A 27,353-nucleotide genomic window follows, 5' to 3' on the forward strand; every position below is an offset into this window, starting at 1 on the left:
AAAGTGACATTTCTACAAAACAAATATCAATACGTCTACATGTAAAGCATAAAAGAGATGAAGTAAAAGATAAAGCAGAGGCAACAAGAGGTTTTGGTCAGGAAAAGATCACTTTATTAGTCTGGGATACATACTCTTGTTATATTTGATTAATTGATCAGATAGAAAACACAATAGCTTTTCAAAATAAAAGCAAGGTTCATTTAGTTAATTATATTTATTTCTGTTTTTCAAAACACACGTCAATAAATATTTTTCTTCTTTTAGTCTTTTTTATATCTATTTTACAAAAAAACATACAGAGACATAAGAGCAGGAACCCACACTGGATTAAAGGTCAGCGGGTTACAGAGAACCTAAAGTACCTTACATTATGTCAGAGTGTTTTACAGGACTTTGCCCACATCACTATGGCAGGTATGAGCAACTCTTTCAATGATTCAGCTGAATGTTAAGCACAGAGAGAGCTGTAGGTTAAGACAAGTGGCTAACAGAGAAACACCCAATGCAACACACCCCACTCCCTACACATTGTCCCACTTCTAAGGGTTTTAAGGGAGGTGAAGGGTGCAGGATTGGGTTACACACAAGATACAATATACTGCACGCAAAGTAAAGCACTATGAGTGGACGAGGTAAACATCAGGTACATATGAAGCAGGTGCGTGAAAGGAATGAAAACAAAAACGACCTTCAAACAATATTTTAAACCGTTTAAAGGTGGGGTAGGTAATTTTGGAGAAACCAGCTCGAGTGCGCTAGAATTAGAAATTACACAGCCGGAAAAAATCTGCCACTTCCTCACAGAGCCCCTCCTCCAACACACATGAACGCGCACATGACCAATGAGGGCACGAGATCAGTTTGTACTCAGATGGGAGGCTGACAGGCAGGTAGGCCATCCAGTTACTTTAGCCGGGCCGGCTCAGATGATTGGTCGTGCTTTTTACAGCGCCACGGCTTCCAGAGATGACATTTTTAATGGATTTTTTGTCAAAGCACTTCAGATATTCATTGCTATCGGGATGTTAAGAGCATTCCATGGAATATCACAAAAAGTGTATCTCGAGCCGGTTTCTCAAACGTACCTACCCCACCTTTAATGATCATACCTGTGTTTCTGTAAGTTTAATTCCATTTCTACAGACTGCACGCTTTCTCTCAGTGATTGTGCTGTTGTGTTAAATGTTTGTTTCTCATGTCTTGTGTCTTGATATTTGTCGATGTTGAAGTTACACATGGAGCGGCTGTGATGCAAGCCACATTTCAGACTTGATCTGATCATTAAAGTAATACCGTATGGTATGGTAGGCCTATATGTTTTGCCTTATTGCTTGTTTCCCACAGTAAACCTCATGCACAATTTTATTTTGATAAGAGTATAGTGAGCTTATGCAATAGAGAAGATGGATTACAATAACAAATCTGCTGTTGTCGGGGAATCTCAAACTGCTGAATATAGCATTATATTGACTTTCTATTGTGAGAAATTCAGAGCCAGACAACAACTGATAAGCGAAAATGTACCCTGTGAGACGGATGTTGTCAGTTAGACAGCTTTCAACGAGGCTATGCATATCCCATATTTGCCTTTATTTGCATCACTACCATGTGATATTTTAAAAATAAACCTGCATGATGTGCGCTGATAAGAATGTACTTTAACCCTACTGCAAGCTGACTTAACTCAGACACTGCTACATGGAAGGTATATAAGCATATCTAATCGATGTCACTTTATAAAAACGTTTTTTTTGAAGTGAGAAGGTTCAATCAAGCAAAAAACACAGGTAGGATTCACAGGATCATCCAGCTACAAATGAGTGACTCAGGCGTTTGCTGACACCCTGCAAAGGTCGCTCTCCACTGAAATAACAAGCTGCTATTTTTCTCTCTTACTACATGTCACAATCAATAGCATATATCTACTTTGTTAAACCTGACCCTTGTTGTATTTGTCTGCAATCATGTAAACCGGAACCCAGAAAGCTAATACTGCAGTGTGTTTGACTGATGCATCATTAATGCAGGGATATCCTCCCTGCAGGGAAGCAGTTCTCTAAGAGAGGTGCTATTCAAACTGTAGTTTCAATAAACGTGCCTCTCGGGGGCAGTGGAGAGCTTCTGCTTCAGCACATTCAAGAGGAAATGTGGCAAGTTATTCTGGCAATGACTGTGGCAGTTTGCACCATCAGGTCAGGAAATAGGGCACCATGCTAACATGACACACACACACACACACACACACACACACACACACACACACACACACACACACACACACACACACACACCACACACACACACACACACACACACACACACACACACACACACACACACACACACAACACACACACACACACACACACACACACACACACACACACACACACACACACACACACACAGGCCTCCTGTGAGTCAGGGTGTTATTAATAGACCCAAAACAGTGGGTGCTGTCACTCTGTCTATTGCTCACAGCCAATTATGATGCTCTGCAGGTGTGCCCAGACATCCTCACATGCTACTAGAAGTGAATATCAGCTTCTTCTTCTTTTTCTACCCGTCAACCGTTGCTATATAAATCGTCTACTTTTAGAAGCTTCTCTCAGACACACACACACACACACACACACACACACAAAAACCAAAGCACATGGAAAATGTTATTAGGTCAGCCTCCTGCTGTGGCTTCAGAGTGACTCAGAGCCTCGGCTGGAGCAGAAGGAACAAGAGAGTGGAGGAGAGTGGAGGCATTGACGAGGATACAGGTTTTCTCGATCGCTTTTGAGTTGAAATCTCTGAGCAATTAGTTAGTTACAAGCAATACATGTCCTTCATTTCACCAACATTGCTTGCACATGGCTTTCTGATTAAAAACTAATCTGAGTTGATCCTCAGTAAAACTGTCAAACCCTTCACATTGTTTGAGCCACCACATACAAAATAATCTATCAATTGTCATATCTCTGACATTGAATACATACCGTGAGGAGGGACTGTTTTTACAGAACTGATCACGTGTTATCATTTAGCAGGGTTATTTTGGAAGGATGTCTAATTGTGGCAGATTGTTCTATGACTGTACAGTATATCACATACTGCTAGAGAAATACCTTTACTTTAAACAAGTACATGTACTCTTCCAGTGAAATTATACATGTTACAATTGAAATCTGGAGAATAATGGCATCCAGCTCAGTAAAACTCACAGTAAGAAATATTTCCACTGGCGTAGACTGCCATGATGGTAAAAAGATAATTTAACCCTTATGTTGTGTTCGGGTCTCCCGTGACCCGTTTCAAGTTCAAATGATATAATAACTACGCTCTAGTTCTTTTTATCGGAACAAGGCTTCATGATATCCTCCACATTAGCTAAACACTACAAAACTGATTTTGACAATTTTAGCCAAGTGAAGGTCTCTAAGAAGTGTATAATTTGGTGTTGGGGTCTGGGGAGACCCTGCAGAATTGTTTTGGGTGACTCGAGGTCAAATTTGGCCCAATCAAGATTCATCTTTGACTTTAGACACCCCTCCCCCCTTCATCCACTGTAACAACACTTTTTCGCAACATGCACCTGGTCTCCCCTCCCTCTGCCCCCCCCTCCCCCCACGGGAACTCCACCTTTCTCAAAGAATATGTACACTAACACTTGAACCTGAACTCACACATGCACGTGTGCAATATGTGGTGTAATGTGTTTTGGGGCCATAGAATAACATTACAACAGGATTGTACGGTTATGAATACATTATAAGTTAGTTACGATGTAATTAAAACAATATTGGATGAGTCAAAATGTACCCGCGAACACCATGAACGGTAACAGCTTTTGAACACAACACAAGGGTTAAACATTTTGACCATTATGGTTCACGATAAACAACCTTTCATTTTCGAAGCATTGGCCAATTTACTGACCCAGTTTCTTGTTTCTAAAGCAACTACCTGTTGCATTGTGAACATTGCACTTACAAATGAGAGCATATTAGGACTCAAAGAGCAAAAGCAATTGAGAAAAACTGTATAATTATTTAAAAAAAGGAATGTGTCGCTTAATGAAAGGCAGGGAAAAGAGTGTACAACATATAGGATGCCCTTCAGAACATACAGTAGTCAGAGAGAGATTATTAAACCTGGTGCCATACTTCAGTGTTTCTCATCCTGTCTACTGCAAAATGCTGCTGATCTGCTGTTATGATGATCTGTGCTCTAGTCTCCACCTTCCTTCCTTCCTTAAAGGGAAAAGCAAACATTCAAAATGTCTTAATAAGTTCACTGAAGTTGCTTAAAAGGTTTGCAGTATTTGGGAGAGGAAATTGGTTGAAATCCAGATCAAATTGAACCTTTTTCGAACACACCTGTAATACATGATATTTTTTAATGACATCAAAACCTTTTATCTCCAAAATGTTCACCTTTTGGGAATTAGGAAAAATACCTTGAGTGATTATTTAAGAGCCTGAAAATCACCAATGTTAGAGATCGGATATTGTTCAGAAGAAAATAAAATCTGGTTAGCTTGGTCCTGGTTGTTTAGCATCACTTAAAACGCAGCATTACAAGAGATTTTTAAAAGCAGGTATCAGGTGTTTTCCTGCGTTAATTAAAAAACACACATTACACTCAAAAGGCCAAGAGGAACGCCATCACTAACAGGTAAGCACAACTATCATCAATAGCCACCATTGTTGTTTTTTTTATACACACTTAAACACATCACTGAGCTATAAAGTTAGTAATATTGTTTTTCACTCGTTCAGTCGGTACACATTAAAGTTAAACAACCTCATTGACTTTCTTGTAACTTACTATTATTGCTACATCCATACAGTGTACTTCATTAATGCTGCAATAATCTGTTCTACACACACACACAACACACACATGTTCAGACTCTGAGCGTCCATTAGCCCACATGTCGGTATAGTGAGGAGGTCATACGTTTACAATTAGTGTCAACACACAACTTCTCCAATGTCTCTTTTTCACTTCACCTCTCCCTCGTGTTTCAGACGTCCCCTCTCCAAGTGACCATGAAGGACTCAAAAACAATCACATGAGACAAAAAGAGCCTGTGTGTGTGTGTGTGTGTTTGTGGCCTAGCATTACTATCCTTGTGGGGACCTACATCTGTTTACATAGTCACGTGTGGGGACTCGCCTCACATAATGGAGGTCCCATGAGGGGAATCATTAATTTCAGGGTAAAGACTTGGTTAGGGTAAGGTTAAGGGTTAGGGTTAGGCATGTGTTGGTTATGGTTAAGGTTAGGATAAGTCTCCAGGAAATGCATGTAAGTCAATGTAATGTCCCCTGAAGTGATGTATACATGGTGTGTGTGTGTGTGTGTGTTGGTTATTGCACACAATAATACAGTAGTCAAAGCAGTTAGATGAGGAAAGTTTGCTCAAGGGGTTTGGAGTTCACTAAAGTTTAGAAATCCTCTAAATCTGTCGATAATAATGGGGATGTTGTGACTAATCTCTGTGACTGAGTTATTTCAGGCCTTTTAACAGGCAGCAAGAGCTCTGATTTGGCCAAGTCTGGAAATAACTAATGCAGTCAATTAGATAGTCAGCAAATGTTTGGCCGACTTTCCACATCTCCAAACTCCTAAACCTTGTGGTACTTTAGATAAGCTTTATTTTCTCATCTGAAATTCATTGGGAAGCTAATTGTGTCTGATAGATTTATAAAAACGAGAACAGCAGTCGTGTTTTTCAAATATGGAAACAATGGGTGGGTAAGGCTAAAGGAAAAGCTTCCATATTTATATCTAGACTTTCTTTGTGGCATCATCTTAAATATTGTAATAGATTTGTCTCCTCCTTCACTCATTTAGAATGTTATCAGCTGATTATTATCATTATCAGAGGTTATCATTAGACGCTTTCACACCAGAGTACTTTTCCCAGCATAGTTCCGTAAATGTGCGTTCACACCAAAAAAATTCAGAACCTTTCACCCCCTTTTCAGGCCCTGCTAGAGAGCAGGGACTTTCATGGGAGAAAAAGGTTCCCATTTCTGATTGGCTGGGAGGATTGCAAACCACGCCCCGTAAAACTCCCAAATAGTTTTGTGAAGCCGCCATTTTATTTGATCACATTAGCATTATTAGCATTAGCCCATCGCACCAACGGAGAGAGACTAACTTATGGCAACACAAAGAAAACATGGGAGCGGTGGAGATGAGGAGGTGTCGGCGTTCTGGCGATTTACTCGGAAGTAACTCCGGGGACTTCCGGCCGGGGACTTTGGGTGGCAGTACTATACGCCGTGAAGTGGTTTGCGGCCTGCCAGTAAACCCAAAGCAGAAGAAGAAGAAGAAGTGACGTCAGCGGCTTCATTTGCCTAATCCTCCCCCAGGGACTTATTCCGGTGTGAACGCGATCTGGACTTAGTTCATGAGAACTAAAGAGTTCTTATGAACTAAGTTCTCATTAACTAAGTACGGCAACGTACTGTGAAGGGCGTCTGATGTGTCAGATGGGCCAAACTGCACCTACTAGGTGTTAAAAGAGAAACTTAGTAGTAATGGGTAATACAACTGAACTACAAGTAACATTTTAAACACAAAACAAAGCCATTTCTATACTTTTAGGCAACAAAACTTGCAGCCTTGGTTTTGCAACTTGCTGTCCTTTGCTGCAAGTTATCCACTCGCTGTACCCCTTTCTCTCTATTGCTGTTCTATTAATTAAAAAGTAAAAGATCCAATAAAAACTCTTTAAAATAACTTTAACTTCTTTAGGTTAAGGCGACAAAACCACTAGCTTAGGTTTAGGAGTTTTTACAAAGGACACATCACCCTGACTTCCTTGCTCTTTATACTGCGTCACATGACCTACACATTTGCACATTAATGACTTAATTAGTTGCTGAAGGTGGGTATCATCTTCTCACATGTTTTGGGTGATCAACCTTGTGAATAGCTGATAAAACCTGTAGTTGGTGCAGCAGGCCCCTTCTGACCCTGATAACATTTAACTTAGGTGGCTCCTTTAAGTGCTTTTTCTTTTGTTAAACTACTGCATACGTTTAATCGTATTAGTTTCATCTACAAACAAAAGTAAGCGTACCATAAAAACATTTTAAAAAAGTAGTTTTGCACAAGAAATCTAGGCTACTTGAATTAGTAACTCTCTACCTGTGTGCTTTGTGTGGGTCACATCCTGTCAATCAATCTCTTATAGCCCCTTACCTTGTAAACACACACACACACAGGTAATCTTGCTGCCTTCCAAGGGGACGAATTGAAATGCAGAGAAAAAATAGTCCCATGAGCTCTGCTTCTCCTCCTTTCTGCTTTTTACCTCTGAGCAGCAACAGGACGGTAATCACCCGTTGTCACAAATCGCTCAGGTGTCTGTTATCTCCTCCGTAATGAGGGAAACCCTGCAGAGCTGCAATGTGGAATCACACGTTTTCCTGCAGAACAATAAGCAGGAGAAAAGTTCAAGAACCTGTGTCTTTCTTTGTTCTCCATGGCGGAGTTTGGACATTCATTCATGGAAAGCCTCTCTGCAGGCCGGACCTTCTTCATAAGGCTTTAACAGAGATACTGCTCTGGTTTAGACACACACTGCAGGGGATAAAGCGACACACACTCTGCTTGAGAGGAAATCCTCCATCTACTGTGCTGCGTTTTACACCCGCAGTCTTTTCTCGCTCTCTTCATCTCCGATCCTCTGTAAATACTCCTCTCCGCTCCTTTTTCCGTCAGATGCGTCCGTTGCCGTGAGTGCTGCTTCGCCGGCCGGACGGCGGGTGGCAGGAGTAGTGCAGCTCGGCCGTGGAGAAGGTGGAGATGGAGGAAGAGGAGGAGGTGAGTCCACAGGCTTCACAGGCCAGAGCCAGCTGCCTCAGGGCGTCCAGGGAATCCATCTTAGCTCCCCGCAGCAGATCGCTCTGACCCTGCAGCAAAGACACGCATTAGACTCGCAATTCATTACAAGTAAAGCAGAATGTGGAATGTGGGTTGCTCTTGTTAACTGGGATTGTTGAATGGCTTGTTATTGGCAGAATGCTAGTCCACTGCAGAAAGACTTAGTGCAAAGTAAATATTCGCCTCTTAAGCTGCTATATGCTCTACTTTGTCCACTAGCATGGTCTGTAAGCTGTTCTGTGGTCAGATAGCATAGAACCTCTTTGCTAAATGAGGAAACAAGGTTGATAAGGGGGCCATAATGTACTAAATGAACAGTATTGAAGAAAACCTAAAACTAGGAATTCAGATCATAAACTCATTAGGAAAATGTTTACAGAGGTCAAGTGGGAAGTATGGTGCTATTCTCAGAGACTACTATACATATATATTCTATTTTTATTTATTTACTTGCACTATTTTATCTGTTTTATTGTGTTGCACTATTGGAGGAGCCTGTCACCTAATCATTTCATTGTCATAACTACACTGTAGCTAGGTACACATGACAATAAAAGCCTTGAGTCTTGAATACAACTCCCCCTTATGCAATCAGTGGAGATGCTGGCCATTTAAAATAACTTTTAGGGGTACTACTGCACTGGCTTGATTTTGAGACCCAGACGCTAAATCCATTACCTTCCATACAGCCGGGACAGACTACAGAAGTATATTTAAAAAGAATATTATAGAACAAATATTCTGATTACATTTGCAGAAAGCTAAGAAGGCTATCATCTTATTCTTTACCATGTTAAACTCAGACCTGTCACACTTACCCTAAAACTAAATAACAATTCAAAAGGAAAATGATTACATGAACCATGTTAGTTCTGCACCTTGAGGACAGTGATGTTCCAGGTGAAACTCTCCACAGCTTTGCTCAGCTTGCGTCCCTTCAGTCCCTCCTTCTCCCCGAGCCGAGACAGATCCTCGTGGAAGTTCATGCCTGGAAAACACAAACAGGAGATTTGCATCCGTTCAAATTCAAATGTATTTATATAGCCCAGTATCACAAAACACATTTGCCTCAGAGGGCTTCACAAATCAACAAACATGAACGATGATGTAAAAACAACAAACATATCTGAGAGAAGTTAGTAAGATAGTAAAACGACAAGATACATGTGAAAATACCAATGAATGGGTACAAAACACAATGACACAAATACAGTTAGAATACAATAATTACAATTCCATCAAATGAAGGGTCCATGAGTTTAAAACCAGTCTGACTGTACGCTGTGCTAAAGATCTGTTCACACAGGTGGGAGGGCATCAGCAAATCAAATGCAGGGCAATTATAACTGTCTGTTGTAAGAGAGATTTGCTCGAATTATTTCTGTGACTAACACTAATTGGCTTTTAACAACAGGTCCTGATGGACTCGTTGTCAGTCAGATACTACTGGATTTAAATATTGAAAACAAGCAAAATGCCAGCCCTCGTGAGATTTACATCGACACTTAAAGGTCAGGAGTTATCTAAGACAGTGGAAAGGTCTAATAAAACACAGGTTCAGTGTGTAGATGTGGATATTGTGTATATGCTGCTGTACAGCTACATTGCTAAGGTGGCTAACAGGAGCTAATGCGCTACAACGGCCCAAAGCATTTCCATCAGCTTCAGAAACGATGCAGATGTTTTAAAACAAACGTGCCTAAGCACATGCAAATAAAGAAACATCTTCTCCAACTTGACAACACTTAGAGAACATTCACCAGCTTAATTCTTTCACACACAGTGACGTCACGAGCTACCCACAATGCAACGCGCGCCATATATCTATATAGAAATACGCCAAATATAAACAGCTAGCTAACGTAGCCAGGCAGAGCGCACTAGGTTTTTTTTTGTTGAATTAACGACCGAAGAAATCGCTGCATGTCTTCGTATTACATCTCTGGACTTGAGGGGTGTGCTCTAGGTCGTTACCAGCGTAAACTAGAGCTGTGTGGGTTGCCCTTACAGACTGCCTGCAGATGTATGGAAAAACGACCCTCGAAAGTGGCCTTCGTCGATTTTGGCAGCATCTACGTCTATCTTCTGGAAACACCAGGTGAATACCCCACTTGTCACAATAATATGATCATGCCATTGCATATATGTGGTATTTTAGAGTTGACTAGATATTGATTAAGGCAATAGACTATGATATTCTGCTTGCACCTCGCCTGAAATGGTGGATACGGGAAGTACGGTGTCGCCCTCGGCCCAAAACCCGTATGTGTGTGTGAAAGAATGAAACGCTGCAAAATAAACACAACTTTATAATCCCCAAACGTCACCAAGCGCTCCGGTCCCAGCTGTGTGCGTCACTTTTTAGTGTCCCCTGGTTTCCGTTGTGTTTGGAGCTTCTTGCAGTGTTTTGTATTTGCAACGTTTTTAGTAAACTCTGCGCATCGTAAGCCAAGTCGGTGAATGTTTTCTAAACGCTGCGGATGTTTCATCATGAATATGTTTCTTCATCTGCATTTGTTTCTCCTATTGGAAATAGGTCGTTGTAGCGCATTTGCACACGTAACATGTAGAACCCCAAATACATGAACCGAAAAGCAGTGTGTTACAGTACAGATGTGTTGCTAACAACATTTCAAGCAGAGATACCATTGTTTTGAAAGTTTCTCTCATTTCAAAAAGTACAAAAAGAGAAAACACTTTGATAATTAGAATCAAGAGTGTAAGAATCAGCAGCGAGTTCTGCATCTCTAGTTGTTATGTTGTTTACCGACAGATTCTCTGAGGCGTTGCTCATTAAATTGCGTTTGATGTTCAAGTCAGATCATTTGGGGAATTTCGTCGTGCATTGCTTTTTTCACTCGTGAGAGCTCATCAGAAACGCGTTCTCTTAGTTTATCATCGCCTCTCCTCCTCCTCCTCCTCCTCCTCCTCCTCCTCCTCCTCCTCCTCCTCCTCCTCCTCCTCTTCCTCTTCCTCTTCCTCCTCCTCCTCCTCCTCCTCCTCCTCCTCGTACCTTCTCTCTGCACCTGAGCGATCCTCTCCTGAACAGAATCCGCATTTTCAATCAGCTGTTTCTGAGCCGCAATCATCTGCACACAGGAAGAAAGTTGGTTTAAATGTATACTTTGATTTGAAGCAACATTGTTAAAGACACCAATATTTATCACTGCAAGTCGTCTTTATGTTCCCCAACAAAGACTTTGAGGAAGGGACTTTATTTCATATCCACAAAATACATCAGAACTGAAATTATTAGTGAATTAATCATATCGTAAAATGAATAATAATACAAACGTATGAACATTTTGGGCACTTTGAAACTATTTAAAGGGACAAAATTAGGGACAATAAGATTAAGTGCTTTTATTATAATTATTTAAATAAATTGGACTGCATGGAAGCAGGAAGAAGAGTAAAGATAATAATATATTTTATTTATAAGCGCACTTTTCATTTGCGTAAACAAAACTCAAAGTGCTAGAAAGATGACACGAAAGAGAGAGAGGAGTGTGAGTGTGTGATGACTCAGGCCTGTCCGTGTGTGTGTGTGTGTGTGTGTCTGAAGGAGGTGTGGAGATCACAACAATTGTGGCTCCATGACACTGACCTGCTGCGCTCATGTTCGCTGCTCACAGTCAAATATCATGAGCTCCACTGAAACACCACGTGATGATTAGAATTAAATAACGGCTAGTGTGTGTGTGTGTGTGTGTGTGTGTGTGTGTGTGTGTGTGTGTGTGTGTGTGTGTGTGTGTGTGTGTGTGTGTGTGTGTGTGGAGGGTTAATGAAAACAGGAGAGATTGTTACTGCGGGAGGAGATGAAGGAAGAGGAGGAGACATAGCTGGCAGTCAGTGTGTGAGAGTGTGCATGCATGTCACTTTATGCAAGTGTCTTTCTGCATATTCAGTGCGTCAGGACAGTGGATTTGCGTGTGTGTGTGTGTGTGTGTGTGTGTGTGTGTGTGTGTGTGTGTGTGTGTGTGTGTGTGTGTGTGTGTGTGTGTGTGTGTGTGTGTGTGTGTGTGTGTGTGTGTGTGCTCTACATTTACATATGAGAGCAGTATTCAGCAGACTGTGCAAACTATTGTTGCAACACTCATGTGACAGTGATGCAGGGGAAGTTCACTGTATGCAAGTAAAATAGAACAAGATGGACCTAACATAGAATATAACCTGAAATGCTGTACAGGGAAATAAAATATTGCTTATTGTAATAATAGATAAATATGTGAGATGCAAACAGATGAATGGTATGAAGGCACATTTTTCTGGTATCAGTACACTGCTTATTTTTCTGACGACTTTTTACTTATACTTCTTACATGTTGAACTCAAATACCTGAACTTTCTACTTCTTACATGTTGAACACAAATACCTGTACTTTCTACTTCTTACATGTTGAACTCAAATACCTGTACTTTCTACTTCTTACATGTTGAACACAAATACCTGTACTTTCTACTTCTTACATGTTGAACTCAAATACCTGTACTTTCTACTTCTTACATGTTGAACTCAAATACCTGTACTTTCTACTTCTTACATGTTGAACTCAAATACCTGAACTTTCTACTTCTTACATGTTGAACTCAAATACCTGTACTTTCTACTTCTTACATGTTGAACTCAAATACCTGTACTTTCTACTTCTCACATGTTGAACTCAAATACCTGAACTTTCTACTTCTTACATGTTGAACTCAAATACCTGAACTTTCTACTTCTTACATGTTGAACTCAAATACCTGTACTTTCTACTTCTTACATGTTGAACTCAAATACCTGTACTTTCTACTTCTCACATGTTGAACTCAAATACCTGAACTTTCTACTTCTTACATGTTGAACCCAAATACCTGTACTTTCTACTTCTCACATGTTGAACTCAAATACCTGTACTTTCTACTTCTTACATGTTGAACTCAAATACCTGTACTTTCTACTTCTTACATGTTGAACACAAATACCTGTACTTTCTACTTCTCACATGTTGAACTCAAATACCTGTACTTTCTACTTCTTACATGTTGAACTCAAATACCTGTACTTTCTACTTCTTACATGTTGAACACAAAGACCTGTACTTTCTACTTCTTACATGTTGAACTCAAATACCTGTACTTTCTACTTCTCACATGTTGAACACAAATACCTGAACTTTCTACTTCTTACATGTTGAACACAAATACCTGTACTTTCTACTTCTTACATGTTGAACACAAATACCTGTACTTTCTACTTCTTACATGTTGAACACAAATACCTGTACTTTCTACTTCTTACATGTTGAACCCGAATACCTGTACTTTCTACTTCTTACATGTTGAACTCAAATACCTGTACTTTCTACTTCTCACATGTTGAACCCGAATACCTGTACTTTCTACCTCTTACATGTTGAACTCAAATACCTGTACTTTCTACTTCTTACATGTTGAACACAAACACCTGTACTTTCTACTTCTTACATGTTGAACCCGAATACCTGTACTTTCTACTTCTTACATGTTGAACTCAAATACCTGTACTTTCTACTTCTTACATGTTGAACACAAATACCTGTACTTTCTACTTCTCACATGTTGAACTCAAATACCTGAACTTTCTACTTCTTACATGTTGAACACAAATACCTGTACTTTCTACTTCTTACATGTTGAACCCGAATACCTGTACTTTCTACTTCTTACATGTTGAACTCAAATACCTGTACTTTCTACTTCTTACATGTTGAACTCAAATACCTGTACTTTCTACTTCTTACATGTTGAACCCAAATACCTGTACTTTCTACTTCTTACATGTTGAACCCAAATACCTGTACTTTCTACTTCTTACATGTTGAACCCAAATACCTGTACTTTCTACTTCTTACATGTTGAACTCAAATACCTGTACTTTCTACTTCTTACATGTTGAACCCAAATACTTGTACTTTCTACTTCTTACATGTTGAACTCAAATACCTGTACTTTCTACTTCTTACATGTTGAACCCAAATACCTGTACTTTCTACTTCTTACATGTTGAACCCAAATCCTGTACTTTCTACTTCTTACATGTTGAACCCAAATACCTGTACTTTCTACTTCTTACATGTTGAACTCAAATACCTGTACTTTCTACTTCTTACATGTTGAACCCAAATACTTGTACTTTCTACTTCTTACATGTTGAACTCAAATACCTGTACTTTCTACTTCTTACATGTTGAACTCAAATACCTGTACTTTCTACTTCTTACATGTTGAACCCAAATACCTGTACTTTCTACTTCTTACATGTTGAACTCAAATACCTGTACTTTCTACTTCTTACATGTTGAACACAAATACCTGTACTTTCTACTTCTCACATGTTGAACACAAATACCTGTACTTTCTACTTCTTACATGTTGAACACAAATACCTGTACTTTCTACTTCTTACATGTTGAACTCAAATACCTGTACTTTCTACTTCTTACATGTTGAACTCAAATACCTGTACTTTCTACTTCTTACATGTTGAACTCAAATACCTGTACTTTCTACTTCTTACATGTTGAACCCAAATACCTGTACTTTCTACTTCTTACATGTTGAACCCAAATACCTGTACTTTCTACTTCTTACATGTTGAACCCAAATACCTGTACTTTCTACTTCTTACATGTTGAACTCAAATACCTGTACTTTCCACTTCTTACATGTTGAACTCAAATACCTGTACTTTCTACTTCTTACATGTTGAACACAAATGCCTGTACTTTCTACTTCTTACATGTTGAACCCAAATACCTGTACTTTCTACTTCTTACATGTTGAACACAAATACCTGTACTTTCTACTTCTTACATGTTGAACACAAACACCTGTACTTTCTACTTCTTACATGTTGAACACAAATACCTGTAGTTTCTACTTCTTACATGTTGAACACAAATACCTGTACTTTCTACTTCTTACATGTTGAACACAAATACCTGTACTTTCTACTTCTTACATGTTGAACACAAACACCTGTACTTTCTACTTCTTACATGTTGAACTCAAATACCTGTACTTTCTACTTCTCTCATGTTGAACTCAAATACCTGTACTTTCTACTTCTCTCATGTTGAACTCAAATACCTGTACTTTCTACTTCTTACATGTTGAACTCAAATACCTGTACTTTCTACTTCTCACATGTTGAACTCAAATACCTGTACTTTCTACTTCTTACATGTTGAACACAAATACCTGTACTTTCTACTTCTCACATGTTGAACACAAATACCTGTACTTTCTACTTCTTACATGTTGAACACAAATCCTGTACGTTCCGACTTCTACATGGTGAACACAAATACCTGTACTTTCTACTTCTACATGTTGAACCCGAATACCTGTACTTTCTACTTCTTACATGTGAACTCAAATAGCCTGTACTTTCTACTTCTCACATGTTGAAGCCCGAATACCTGTACTTTCTACTTCTTACATGTTGAACTCAAAATACCTGTACTTTCGTACTTCTCACATGTTGAACTCAAATACCTGTAGCTTTCTACTTCTTACATGTTGAACTCAAATACCTGTACTTTCTACTTCTTACATGTTGAACTCAAAATACCTGTACTTTCTACTTCTTACATGTTGAACACAAAACCCTGTACTTTCTACTTCTTACATGTTGAACCCGAATACCTGTACTTTCTACTTCTTACATGTTGAAACTCAAATACCTGTACTTTCTACTTCTTACATGTTGAACACAAATACCTGTACTTTCTACTTCTCACATGTTGAACTCAAATACCTGAACTTTCTACTTCAACATGTTGAACACAAATACCTGGACTTTCTACTTCTTACATGTTGAACCCGAATACCTGTACTTTCTACTTCTTACATGTTGAACTCAAATACCTGTACTTTCTACTTCTTACATGTTTGAACTCAAATACCTGTACTTTCTACTTCTTACATGTTGAACCCAAATACCTGTACTTTCTACTTCTTACATGTTGAACCCAAATACCTGTACTTTCTACTTCTTACATGTTGAACCCAAATACCTGTACTTTCTACTTCTTACATGTTGAACTCAAATACCTGTACTTTCTACTTCTTACATGTTGAACCCAAATACTTGTACTTTCTACTTCTTACATGTTGAACTCAAATACCTGTACTTTCTACTTCTTACATGTTGAACTCAAATACCTGTACTTTCTTACTTCTTACATGTTGAAACCCAAATACCTGTACTTTCTACTTCTTACATGTTGAACTCAAATACCTGTACTTTTCTACTTCTTACATGTTGAACACAAATACCTGTACTTTCTACTTCTCACATGTTGAACACAAATACCTGTACTTTCTACTTCTTACATGTTGAACACAAATACCTGTACTTTCTACTTCTTACATGTTGAACTCAAATACCTGTACTTTCTACTTCTTACATGTTGAACTCAAATACCTGTACTTTCTACTTCTTACATGTTGAACTCAAATACCTGTACTTTCTACTTCTTACATGTTGAACCCAAATACCTGTACTTTCTACTTCTTACATGTTGAACCCAAATACCTGTACTTTCTACTTCTTACATGTTGAACCCAAATACCTGTACTTTCTACTTCTTACATGTTGAACTCAAATACCTGTACTTTCCACTTCTACATGTTGAACTCAAATACCTGTACTTTCTACTTCTTACATGTTGAACACAAATGCCTGTACTTTCTACTTCTTACATGTTGAACCCAAATACCTGTACTTTCTACTTCTTACATGTTGAACACAATACCTGTACTTTCTACTTCTTACATGTTGAACACAAATACCTGTACTTTCTACTTCTTACATGTTGAACACAAATACCTGTACTTTCTACTTCTTACATGTTGAACACAAACACCTGTACTTTTCTACTTCTTAAATGTTGAACATCAAAACCTGTACTTTCTAATCCTCATGTTGAACTCAAATACCTGTACTTTCTACTTCTCTCATGTGAACTCAAATACCTGTACTTTCTACTTCTCTCATGTTGAACTCAAATACCTGTACTTTCTACTTCTTACATGTTGAACACAAACACCTGTACTTTCTACTTCTTACATGTTGAACCCAAATACCTGTACTTTCTACTTCTTACATGTTGAACACAAATACCTGTACTTTCTACTTCTTACATGTTGAACTCAAATACCTGTACTTTCTACTTCTTACATGTTGAACCCAAATACCTGTACTTTCTACTTCTTACATGTTGAACCCAAATACCTGTACTTTTCTACTTCTTACATGTTGAACACAAATACCTGTACTTTCTACTTACATTAACTTCTTACATGTTGAACACAAACACCTGTACTTTCTACTTCTTACATGTTGAACACAAATACCTGTACTTTCTACTTCTTACATGTTGAACACAAATACCTGTACTTTCTACTTCTTACATGTTGAACACAAATACCTGTACTTTCTACTTCTTAAATGTTGAACACAAACACCTGTACTTTCTCTACTTCTTACATGTTGAACTCAAATACCTGTACTTTCTACTTCTCTCATGTTGAACTCAAATACCTGTACTTTCTACTTCTCTCATGTTGAACTCAATACCTGTACTTTCTACTTCTTACATGTTGAACTCAAATACCTGTACTTTCTACTTCTCACATGTTGAACTCAAATACCTGTACTTTCTACTTCTTACATGTTGAACACAAATACCTGTACTTTCTACTTCTCACATGTTGAACACAAATACCTGTACTTTCTACTTCTTACATGTTGAACACAAATACCTGTACTTTCTACTTCTTACATGTTGAACACAAATACCTGTACTTTCTACTTCTTACATGTTGAACCCGAATACCTGTACTTTCTACTTCTTACATGTTGAACTCAAATACCTGTACTTTCTACTTCTCACATGTTGAACCCGAATACCTGTACTTTCTACTTCTTACATGTTGAACTCAAATACCTGTACTTTCTACTTCTCACATGTTGAACTCAAATACCTGTACTTTCTACTTCTTACATGTTGAACTCAAATACCTGTACTTTCTACTTCTTACATGTTGAACCCGAATACCTGTACTTTCTACTTCTTACATGTTGAACACAAACACCTGTACTTTCTACTTCTTACATGTTGAACCCGAATACCTGTACTTTCTACTTCTTACATGTTGAACTCAAATACCTGTACTTTCTACTTCTTACATGTTGAACACAAATACCTGTACTTTCTACTTCTCACATGTTGAACTCAAATACCTGAACTTTCTACTTCTTACATGTTGAACACAAATACCTGTACTTTCTACTTCTTACATGTTGAACCCGAATACCTGTACTTTCTACTTCTTACATGTTGAACTCAAATACCTGTACTTTCTACTTCTTACATGTTGAACTCAAATACCTGTACTTTCTACTTCTTACATGTTGAACCCAAATACCTGTACTTTCTACTTCTTACATGTTGAACCCAAATACCTGTACTTTCTACTTCTTACATGTTGAACCCAAATACCTGTACTTTCTACTTCTTACATGTTGAACTCAAATACCTGTACTTTCTACTTCTTACATGTTGAACCCAAATACTTGTACTTTCTACTTCTTACATGTTGAACTCAAATACCTGTACTTTCTACTTCTTACATGTTGAACTCAAATACCTGTACTTTCTACTTCTTACATGTTGAACCCAAATACCTGTACTTTCTACTTCTTACATGTTGAACTCAAATACCTGTACTTTCTACTTCTTACATGTTGAACACAAATACCTGTACTTTCTACTTCTCACATGTTGAACACAAATACCTGTACTTTCTACTTCTTACATGTTGAACACAAATACCTGTACTTTCTACTTCTTACATGTTGAACTCAAATACCTGTACTTTCTACTTCTTACATGTTGAACTCAAATACCTGTACTTTCTACTTCTTACATGTTGAACTCAAATACCTGTACTTTCTACTTCTTACATGTTGAACCCAAATACCTGTACTTTCTACTTCTTACATGTTGAACCCAAATACCTGTACTTTCTACTTCTTACATGTTGAACCCAAATACCTGTACTTTCTACTTCTTACATGTTGAACTCAAAATACCTGTACTTTCCACTTCTTACATGTTGAACTCAAATACCTGTACTTTCTACTTCTTACATGTTGAACACAAATGCCTGTACTTTCTACTTCTTACATGTTGAACCCAAATACCTGTACTTTCTACTTCTTACATGTTGAACACAAATACCTGTACTTTCTACTTCTTACATGTTGAACACAAATACCTGTACTTTCTACTTTCTTACATGTTGAACACAAATACCTGTACTTTCTACTTCTTACATGTTGAACACAAACACCTGTACTTTCTACTTCTTACATGTTGAACTCAAATACCTGTACTTTCTACTTCTCTCATGTTGAACTCAAATACCTGTACTTTCTACTTCTCTCATGTTGAACTCAAATACCTGTACTTTCTACTTCTTACATGTTGAGCACAAATACCTGTACTTTCTACTTCTTACATGTTGAACACAAATACCTGTACTTTCTACTTCTTACATGTTGAACACAAATACCTGTACTTTCTACTTCTTACATGTTGAACACAAACACCTGTACTTTCTACTTCTTACATGTTGAACTCAAATACCTGTACTTTCTACTTCTTACATGTTGAACACAAACACCTGTACTTTCTACTTCTTACATGTTGAACACAAACACCTGTACTTTCTACTTCTTACATGTTGAACCCAAATACCTGTACTTTCTACTTCTTACATGTTGAACACAAATACCTGTACTTTCTTACTTCTACATGTGAACACAACACCTGTACTTTCTACTTCTTAACATGTTGAACTCAATACCCTGTACTTTCTACTTCTCACATGTTGAACACAAACACCTGTACTTTCTACTTCTTACATGTTGAACCCAAATACCTGTACTTTCTACTTCTTACATGTTGAACACAAATACCTGTACTTTCTACTTCTTACATGTTGAACACAAACACCTGTACTTTCTACTTCTTACATGTTGAACTCAAATACCTGTACTTTCTACTTCTCTCATGTTGAACTCAAATACCTGTACTTTCTACTTCTTCATGTTGAACCCAAACTACCTGTACTTTCTAACTTCTTACATGTTGAACTCAAATACCTGTACTTTCTACTTCTCTCATGTTGAACTCAAAATACCTGTACTTTCTACTTCTCCATGTTGAACCAAATACCTGTCTTTCTACTTCTCACATGTTGAACACAAATACCTGTACTTTCTACTTCTTACATGTTGAACTCAAATACCTGTACTTTCTACTTCTTACATGTTGAACTCAAATACCTGTACTTTCTACTTCTTACATGTTGAACACAAATACCTGTACTTTCTACTTCTCACATGTTGAACACAAATACCTGTACTTTCTACTTCTTATATGTTGAACACAAATACCTGTACTTTCTACTTCTTACATGTTGAACTCAAATACCTGTACTTTCTACTTCTCTCATGTTGAACTCAAATACCTGTACTTTCTACTTCTTACATGTTGAACTCAAATACCTGTACTTTCTACTTCTTACATGTTGAACTCAAATACCTGTACTTTCTACTTCTCTCATTTTCCAAACAGCTGGTTCCTTTAGTCTGAATGTGTGTTTGATGCGTGATCATTATTCTTTAGAGTCATTGCGTGCCTATTGATTTGAACACGATCCGTGTATCCATCATTTCCTGGTCTTCTCTAAAGAAGAGGGACCAATGGAAACGTTGTCATGTTGCCGTTGTTCAGCATGGAAACATTCATTAGCTAACAATGACATTATTGTTCTATTAATATAAAGGGAGGTCAGGTACTCTTTAAAGCAGCTGCTAGTTATGGGTACTTTTTACTGAAGTACACTTCAAAGCCTCTTTACTTTGACTTGAGGAAAGAAGTTTAGTCAGTACTTCTACTTTCAGTATTTTTAAACATGAGTATCTGTACTTCTACTTGAGTAAAGGATGTGTGTACTCCTGCCATCTCTGCTGAGAGCCTCTCAAAGACCAGCGAGAGGACCATGAAGGGCCATCACAGCTGCTTATCATGACCGCAGATCAAAGGATTCTGGGTATTAACAATGTGTTGGCTTCATCACCAAGTGAGGCCTGAGATAAGATATTGACAGGGGGAGTCACCTGGCTGTGGCATTATCATAATACAGTTACTATATTAGCAGCCCCTCCAGAGCAGAAGGTCAGGACACTTTTTAAAATCGTTCCTCACCATCCTCTTCATCTCCTTGGACACATACTTGAATAAAGAAGTTTAGTCAGTACTTATACTTTTACGAGAGTATTTTTAAACACTAGTATCTGTACTTCTATTTGAGTAAAGGAAGTGTGTACTTTTGCCATCTCTGGAATGCAGAGCTCAGGAGGTTTTCTCTTTCTTGTGTATCTGAATGAATAAACTACACAAACGTCTGTAGTCGGTTCCCCCCTTCGCCCTGTTTTCTCTCACCGTATCGTAGCCGGTGAGCAGCTTCCTCAGCGGCTCAGAGAGGTTGCCCTGCGGCTCCAGACTCGGGTACCCCTCCCTCAGCACCATGGAGGCCCCCGCGCTGCCCTCGGGGCCCTGCAGCCGCGGGGCCAGGCTCTGGATGCACTGCTTCAGTTTGGCCACCGCAGGGAGCCCACACTGCTCTTTGAAGCTGGCCGTGGTGCTCTGGAGACGAGGAAGAGGGCAAGAGAGAGAGGTAAGGAGGAAGAGGAGGAGGAGAGGGGGGAGAATATTAAATCTAATTCAGTTTAGGATGCTGGAACAAGTCAGAAAAGGTGAATCTTGCAGCATAGGTACAAAATAAATAGAACTTAATTCAATACAACAATATAATAATATCCTACTTCCAACATTTGCTTTGTATTTGTACACATTCAAACATATTTATTTTACTTAACCCTTGTGTTGTGTTCGCAAGCTGTTACCGTTCATGGTGTTCGAAGCGTCAATTTTGACCCATGATTTATTTCAGTCCAAAACACAAACAAATAATGACTATCATCCAATATTGTTTTAACTACATCATAACTAACTTATTATGCATTCATAACCGTACAATCCTGTTGTAATTTAATGTTATGGCCCCAAACACATTACACCACATTAGTAAAACATGTGATTAAGTTCATTCATTATATTTCCTATAGTGAAGACAGATCATTACGTTATCTGACGATAATAAGAATACAATTTCCCCCAAAAAAGTTTTAAATGATTGTTACAGTGGATGAAGGGGGGGGGGGGGGGGCGTGGGGGAGGGGTGTCTAAAGTCAAAGATTAATCTTGATTGGGCCAAATTTGACTCCGAGTCAGCCACAACAATTCTGCCGAACACCAAATTATACACTTTTTTTTTTTAGAGACCTTCAGATTTGGCTAAAATTGTCAAAATGCGTTTTGTAGAGTTTATATAGCTGTGGAGGATATCATGAAGTTATGTCTCGTAAAATCTGTTAAGTTAATGTTTTTAGTTCAGTCTTGTATCCTGTTTTATTTTGTAGTAACCTTTCCTTCTTGTTGCAGATTACCTCACTTCCTCCCTTTGTGTGTTTTCCCCATGGATGTATAATAAGAACTGGATACAGTGTGGGAGGCGGGGCCTCATTCATTCCTATGAGAGTTGCTCATTAGCGCATGATGATAAAATGGCCCAACTTTTGAGAGAGTGAAATGTCACAGCATGCCTGAGAAGTACCCGTATGTGCACTCATAGAGCATGCGCAACTTTAACCAAAATGCTCGTTCACATCAAGCACGTCAATTTGCGTACACGTAACAGCACCGCGCGTTCATGACAGCATGGTAATGGATTGTTGTTATCATGGATTTTATATGAACGAGGCGGCAGTTAGCAGCTAGCGGCTAGCTAGTAATGATGCTAATGTACACATCAATCGTTATGTACTTATATTACGCTGTAACAGGATCTAGTGATATCCAACAGAGCTTCATTTAGCATGAAAGAATGATTGCATATATATATATATATATATATATATATATATATAATATATATACTTATAATAATAAGTAATATTAACTTTATTTAATACAACATTTACGGTACAAGATTTAATCATACAGCCCATGTAGTATGATAATGAATTACAGCAAACATGTGCAATATATCCATTATTACAGCTCCGTGGGGTGGCAGTAAGACGATATGGAATATGAACACCCCCATCCTTAAAGCACTACACTGGCTACCCGTGGAACTGAGGATCGAATTCAAGGTCTCCGTCCTCACCCACCCGTGTGTCCATGGAACTGCCCCTCCCTACCTCAAAGAACTCCTCACCCCCCATACCTCCTTGCGGACCACCCGGTCCAGCAACTCCAACTTCCTCAAACCCCCCAGGACTAAGCTCCGTACTATGGGAGACCGGGCCTTCTGCTCGGCTGCTCCCAGTCTGTGGAATGCTCTCCCCGACCAAATGAGAGCACCACAGACCGTGGAGGCTTTTAAAAAGGCCTCAAAACCCATCTCTTCAAAAGAGCCTTTGCCTAGACCTTTTTATCACCCTTTGATTTATTTTTGTATTGCTTTTTATTAATTCTACCGTGTTGTGTAATGTTTATTTATACTGTTCATGCTCACTACTTGTAGCACTTCGGGATTTGAAATCAAATATGAAGTGCTTTATAAATGGAACCCATTATTATTATTATATGGGTCCGTTCTTATTGTGCATCCATGGGTAAAGATAAACGCAACTCACATTGGTTTCTCAGCATCTCTGTAAACTACGTGTATTCACTGAATGTCACTCTCTGCCTTTAACGGCTCGTTGTAGCTCCAATAGCTCCAGCCCCACCCTCCCTGTTTGGTTGGGACACGTAACATGAACGTGCCGGGCGGCGCGGTCCCGTGCGTTAGATGCGCGTTCATAATGCCGAGGGAAATAACTCTCAGAATAATGTTATTAGCAAATTATTACAACTTGAGGAACGAATGTTTTTAATAAGGGCTATACAAGTGTTCATACTGGGTAGTTTATTTAGTTTAAAAAAAATTATCCAACGATTTACAGACCACTTTTTCCCCATGTAAGTCAATGGGAAAAAGTGTTTCCGGGCCTGGCAACCAAACGGAAGTGTAGTACCGCCGTTTGGCCAGCACGAATATTTTCATCTGAGTCCTGCGCACTTCCTGGGGGCTTGGTTTTCCCTCCACTGTGATTGTCGACTCCGCCCTAATTGTCTGCACCTGTTCCCCCTTAGCTTGCCTATATATCGTTTCTGTCTCCCTTGTCTTGTTGCCAGTTCGTTTCGTCTCATGTGCCTGACTGCCAGCGTGAAGTCCATGTTTTCTGCTAAGAGCTAAGACCCGAGTTTTTGGAATTTACTTTATCGTTTGACTTTTTCTATGTTAACCTTTTCCTCGTAAGAGTGTTTTTTTGTTATCTTAACCTGTTACCTCTACGGAGAGCTAGTGATGGCAAAATGAAGCTTTGAATGAAGCATCGAACCACTTGGACAATTGTGTCGGAAATAGGTTAATTTCTCGAAGCTTCAGTTACAGCGACCTCTCCCGGCGAAGTGCAAGGCTGCAGTGGGTTTAACGTATCTTTGCCTTGAAAAATATTCGATGCACACACACACTAAGACTGAATATCATGTTCTATTTGCAATTAAAGATTGATAATTGTGTGTATTGGGTTATTGAGAAGAGACTAGAGAGTGCTGGACATGTTTTTGGGCGGTGAGGGTCTTTTATCAGTTATTAAAGTTGAAAAGCAATGATTAAAATACATCCATTCCGGGCTTTGAACCAGCTGCGCGGAGGACATCGCCGCATTCGGTCCGCCGGCTCTCCCCACTGGGCTATCTATTCCTTAAAATATTGAACTGTTTTTATATTACTGATGATTGTCTTTTTGTTCACAACTTCTCCACATTCCGAAGTGTTTCCCGAGCCAGAACGACCTATCTTTCTTCCTGGCTTGCTCTATAATGATCCAATTAAAATGCAATACCAACAACAACTCAACAGCAACAACGCAAACTACGACAACCCACACATTGTGCATTGTTTAGAGCGGTCATAAAGTGTTGAAGCGCTCAAATTTGAAACTGTTTCAACCTGTCAGAATCGAGACGAGGCAGTGCATTGAATTGCGTGAATGGACGGCGAACCAGTGAGTTGATTCATTCAGGAAATGAAGCAGTTGCTGGTTCGGACGTCATATGTCACGTGATTTGAAGCAAGCTTCGAAGCACTGCTTCTATGGAATAGGAAGTCCAGGGTTGAAGCTCCGTTCGAAGCTTCAGTGTCAAACTGCCATCACTACGGAGAGCTCACAGTGCCACTATTTATTCAGTAAAGACTTTCTTTGTACTTTGTTTGTCGAGTCGTGCTTTTGGGTTCATACTGGTTTGCCTAGCCGTGACACATGAAGCCTTGCTCCGATACAAAGAACTAGAGCGTAGTTATTATATAACTTTAACTTGAAACGGGTCACGGGAGACCCGAACACAACATCAGGGACCGATATATTCCTGCACTTTAACTGTATCTGCATATTGAAGTATGAATGCTTGTTTGTTGTCTTCTCCTGAATGTTGTACGTCTCTTGTTTGTTTTTCTGTATTTTTGATGGCACCTTAAAAAAAGCAGTAGCTCTACTCCTCTCATTGAACCTGTATAATGACAATAAAGGATTCTATTGTATTCTATTTTGCACTATATAATTATAACTTATATTTAAATATTCATATGAATATACTGTAAACAGTTTCAGCTAAACTATTGCTGATATTTTAATATATTACTAACAATCTATATTTGTATTATTTATCCTTGTGTGAACTCCTACTTGTCCTCTCGTGTTTCAATCGTATCTTATTCTATCTTACCTTATTTTATTTCACATGCACACACACACACGCACACGCACACTTCCCTCTCTATCCCTGTCATCTGCTATCTCTTGAGAATTAAGTCAATATGGCAGCTTATAATCCAGGTTATTCAGCCTCAGTTTAAGCGCATTTGGAAAAAGAGAAGACAATACGCCAACAATGTGGAACAGGCAATCCAGTTCATCATTTTAGTTATTTTATTTTTGTAATGGTGCAGGTGTGCGATGATGCATATATGTGTTTGTTAGTGGATCTGCAAAACATGTCAATCTGAATTTTGTTTTTCATTTTGGCACATAATGAAGGTTTATGTTTTTTTATTTCTGCACAAACAAGCACTGGCTCGCAATTTGCCACCTGGCAGAGCCCCAACTGGACTAGCGATTATCACGCTCCACCTGTGAGGAAGTGTCAGTGTGTGTGTGTGTGTGTGTGTGTGTGTGTGTGTGTGTGTGTCAGACAGAGGCATGATGAATAATAACTGAGTGTGGCAGATGAGCCCACAGCTGGAGAGAGCAGAGAGGAGGAGAGGTAAAGGACAATGAGGTAGAAGCAGGCAGATTAACAGCTGTGTGTGTGTGTGTGTGTGTGTGACAGTGAGATTGTTTCAGTATGATACATGAGATAATAGGGATTAATTTAGATACAGATTTTGATGTATACCATTAGATTGTGGGAAACATACATTACATGTGTGTGCCTATACAGCGCTATAGCGATTGTGGTTAGTTAATTTCACAAAAGCATTAAGGGAAGTTAAGATAAAACACACTTGTGTCTAAGCTTTAAAGAGGCCCTATTGTGCTCTTTTGGGTTGTCTGTAGTGAGGTATAGGTTTATATAATGGTCTGCTCGGGCTAAAATCCCTCCAGAGGGAGTTTCTCGCCACACTTTACGTTGCTGTTTGTGTATGGATTTAGGAAACACAACAGTTGTCATATTTAAAGAAACTGGTATTTTTTTGCTTTGGAGAGATCCAGGCCAGACTCCAGCTATATAATAAGGTTCAAGGTTCTTTATTGTCAAACTAACATAGCTACAGAGTAATTATGTCGTTAAAAATCTTAGGTCACAGGCTTCTCCAACAACGTAACACAATAATACAGATAAGCAGACAATATTAAAACAATATTAAAATCTACTATATTAAAAGTAATACAAAAAGAAAAAAAGTGGAATAGTGCAATACGAGTCTATAAAGTTATTGGAATGATATATTAGATGATAGATAAATAATTACAGTTTCAACTCTTAAAAAGAGATCAGACACAACGAACAGGAAACACAATCATTAAACACAGAAGGATGAGACTCAATAAAGCAGTTTGAGCTTCTTCCTAATAATTGCATTTCCTGTTTTATTTCCATTTTAGCTGTTGTGCTTTCTAGGCCAGGTCTCCCTCGGAAGACAGATTTCAATCTCAAGGGACTTCCTGAGTAGTTAAATAAATAAAATCTTCATACAATCTGCTGCCACAGCCTGCAGTGATTTGCTCCAATTCAGCCACA

General features: G+C 38.8%; 1 protein-coding gene across 1 annotated transcript in view; it reads right to left on the reverse strand.

Annotated features, from left to right (window-relative positions):
* Positions 1-6,275: 6,275 nt before the first annotated feature.
* plcl1 (phospholipase C like 1) overlaps positions 6,276-27,353 on the reverse strand; it is a 138,355-nt gene continuing 117,277 nt past the window's right edge. Inside the window, exons 9-12 of the mRNA XM_034240237.1 lie at positions 21,441-21,644; positions 10,910-10,985; positions 8,775-8,884; positions 6,276-7,925 (exon numbers count right to left, since the gene is read on the reverse strand). Of these exons, the coding sequence (XP_034096128.1) occupies positions 7,731-7,925; positions 8,775-8,884; positions 10,910-10,985; positions 21,441-21,644 (585 nt within the window). The 3' untranslated portion in view covers positions 6,276-7,730. The remainder of the gene's footprint in view (positions 7,926-8,774; positions 8,885-10,909; positions 10,986-21,440; positions 21,645-27,353) is intronic.

The sequence above is a fragment of the Gymnodraco acuticeps genome, unplaced genomic scaffold (assembly GCF_902827175.1).
Source record: "Gymnodraco acuticeps unplaced genomic scaffold, fGymAcu1.1, whole genome shotgun sequence".
Classification (NCBI taxonomy): domain Eukaryota; kingdom Metazoa; phylum Chordata; class Actinopteri; order Perciformes; family Bathydraconidae; genus Gymnodraco; species Gymnodraco acuticeps.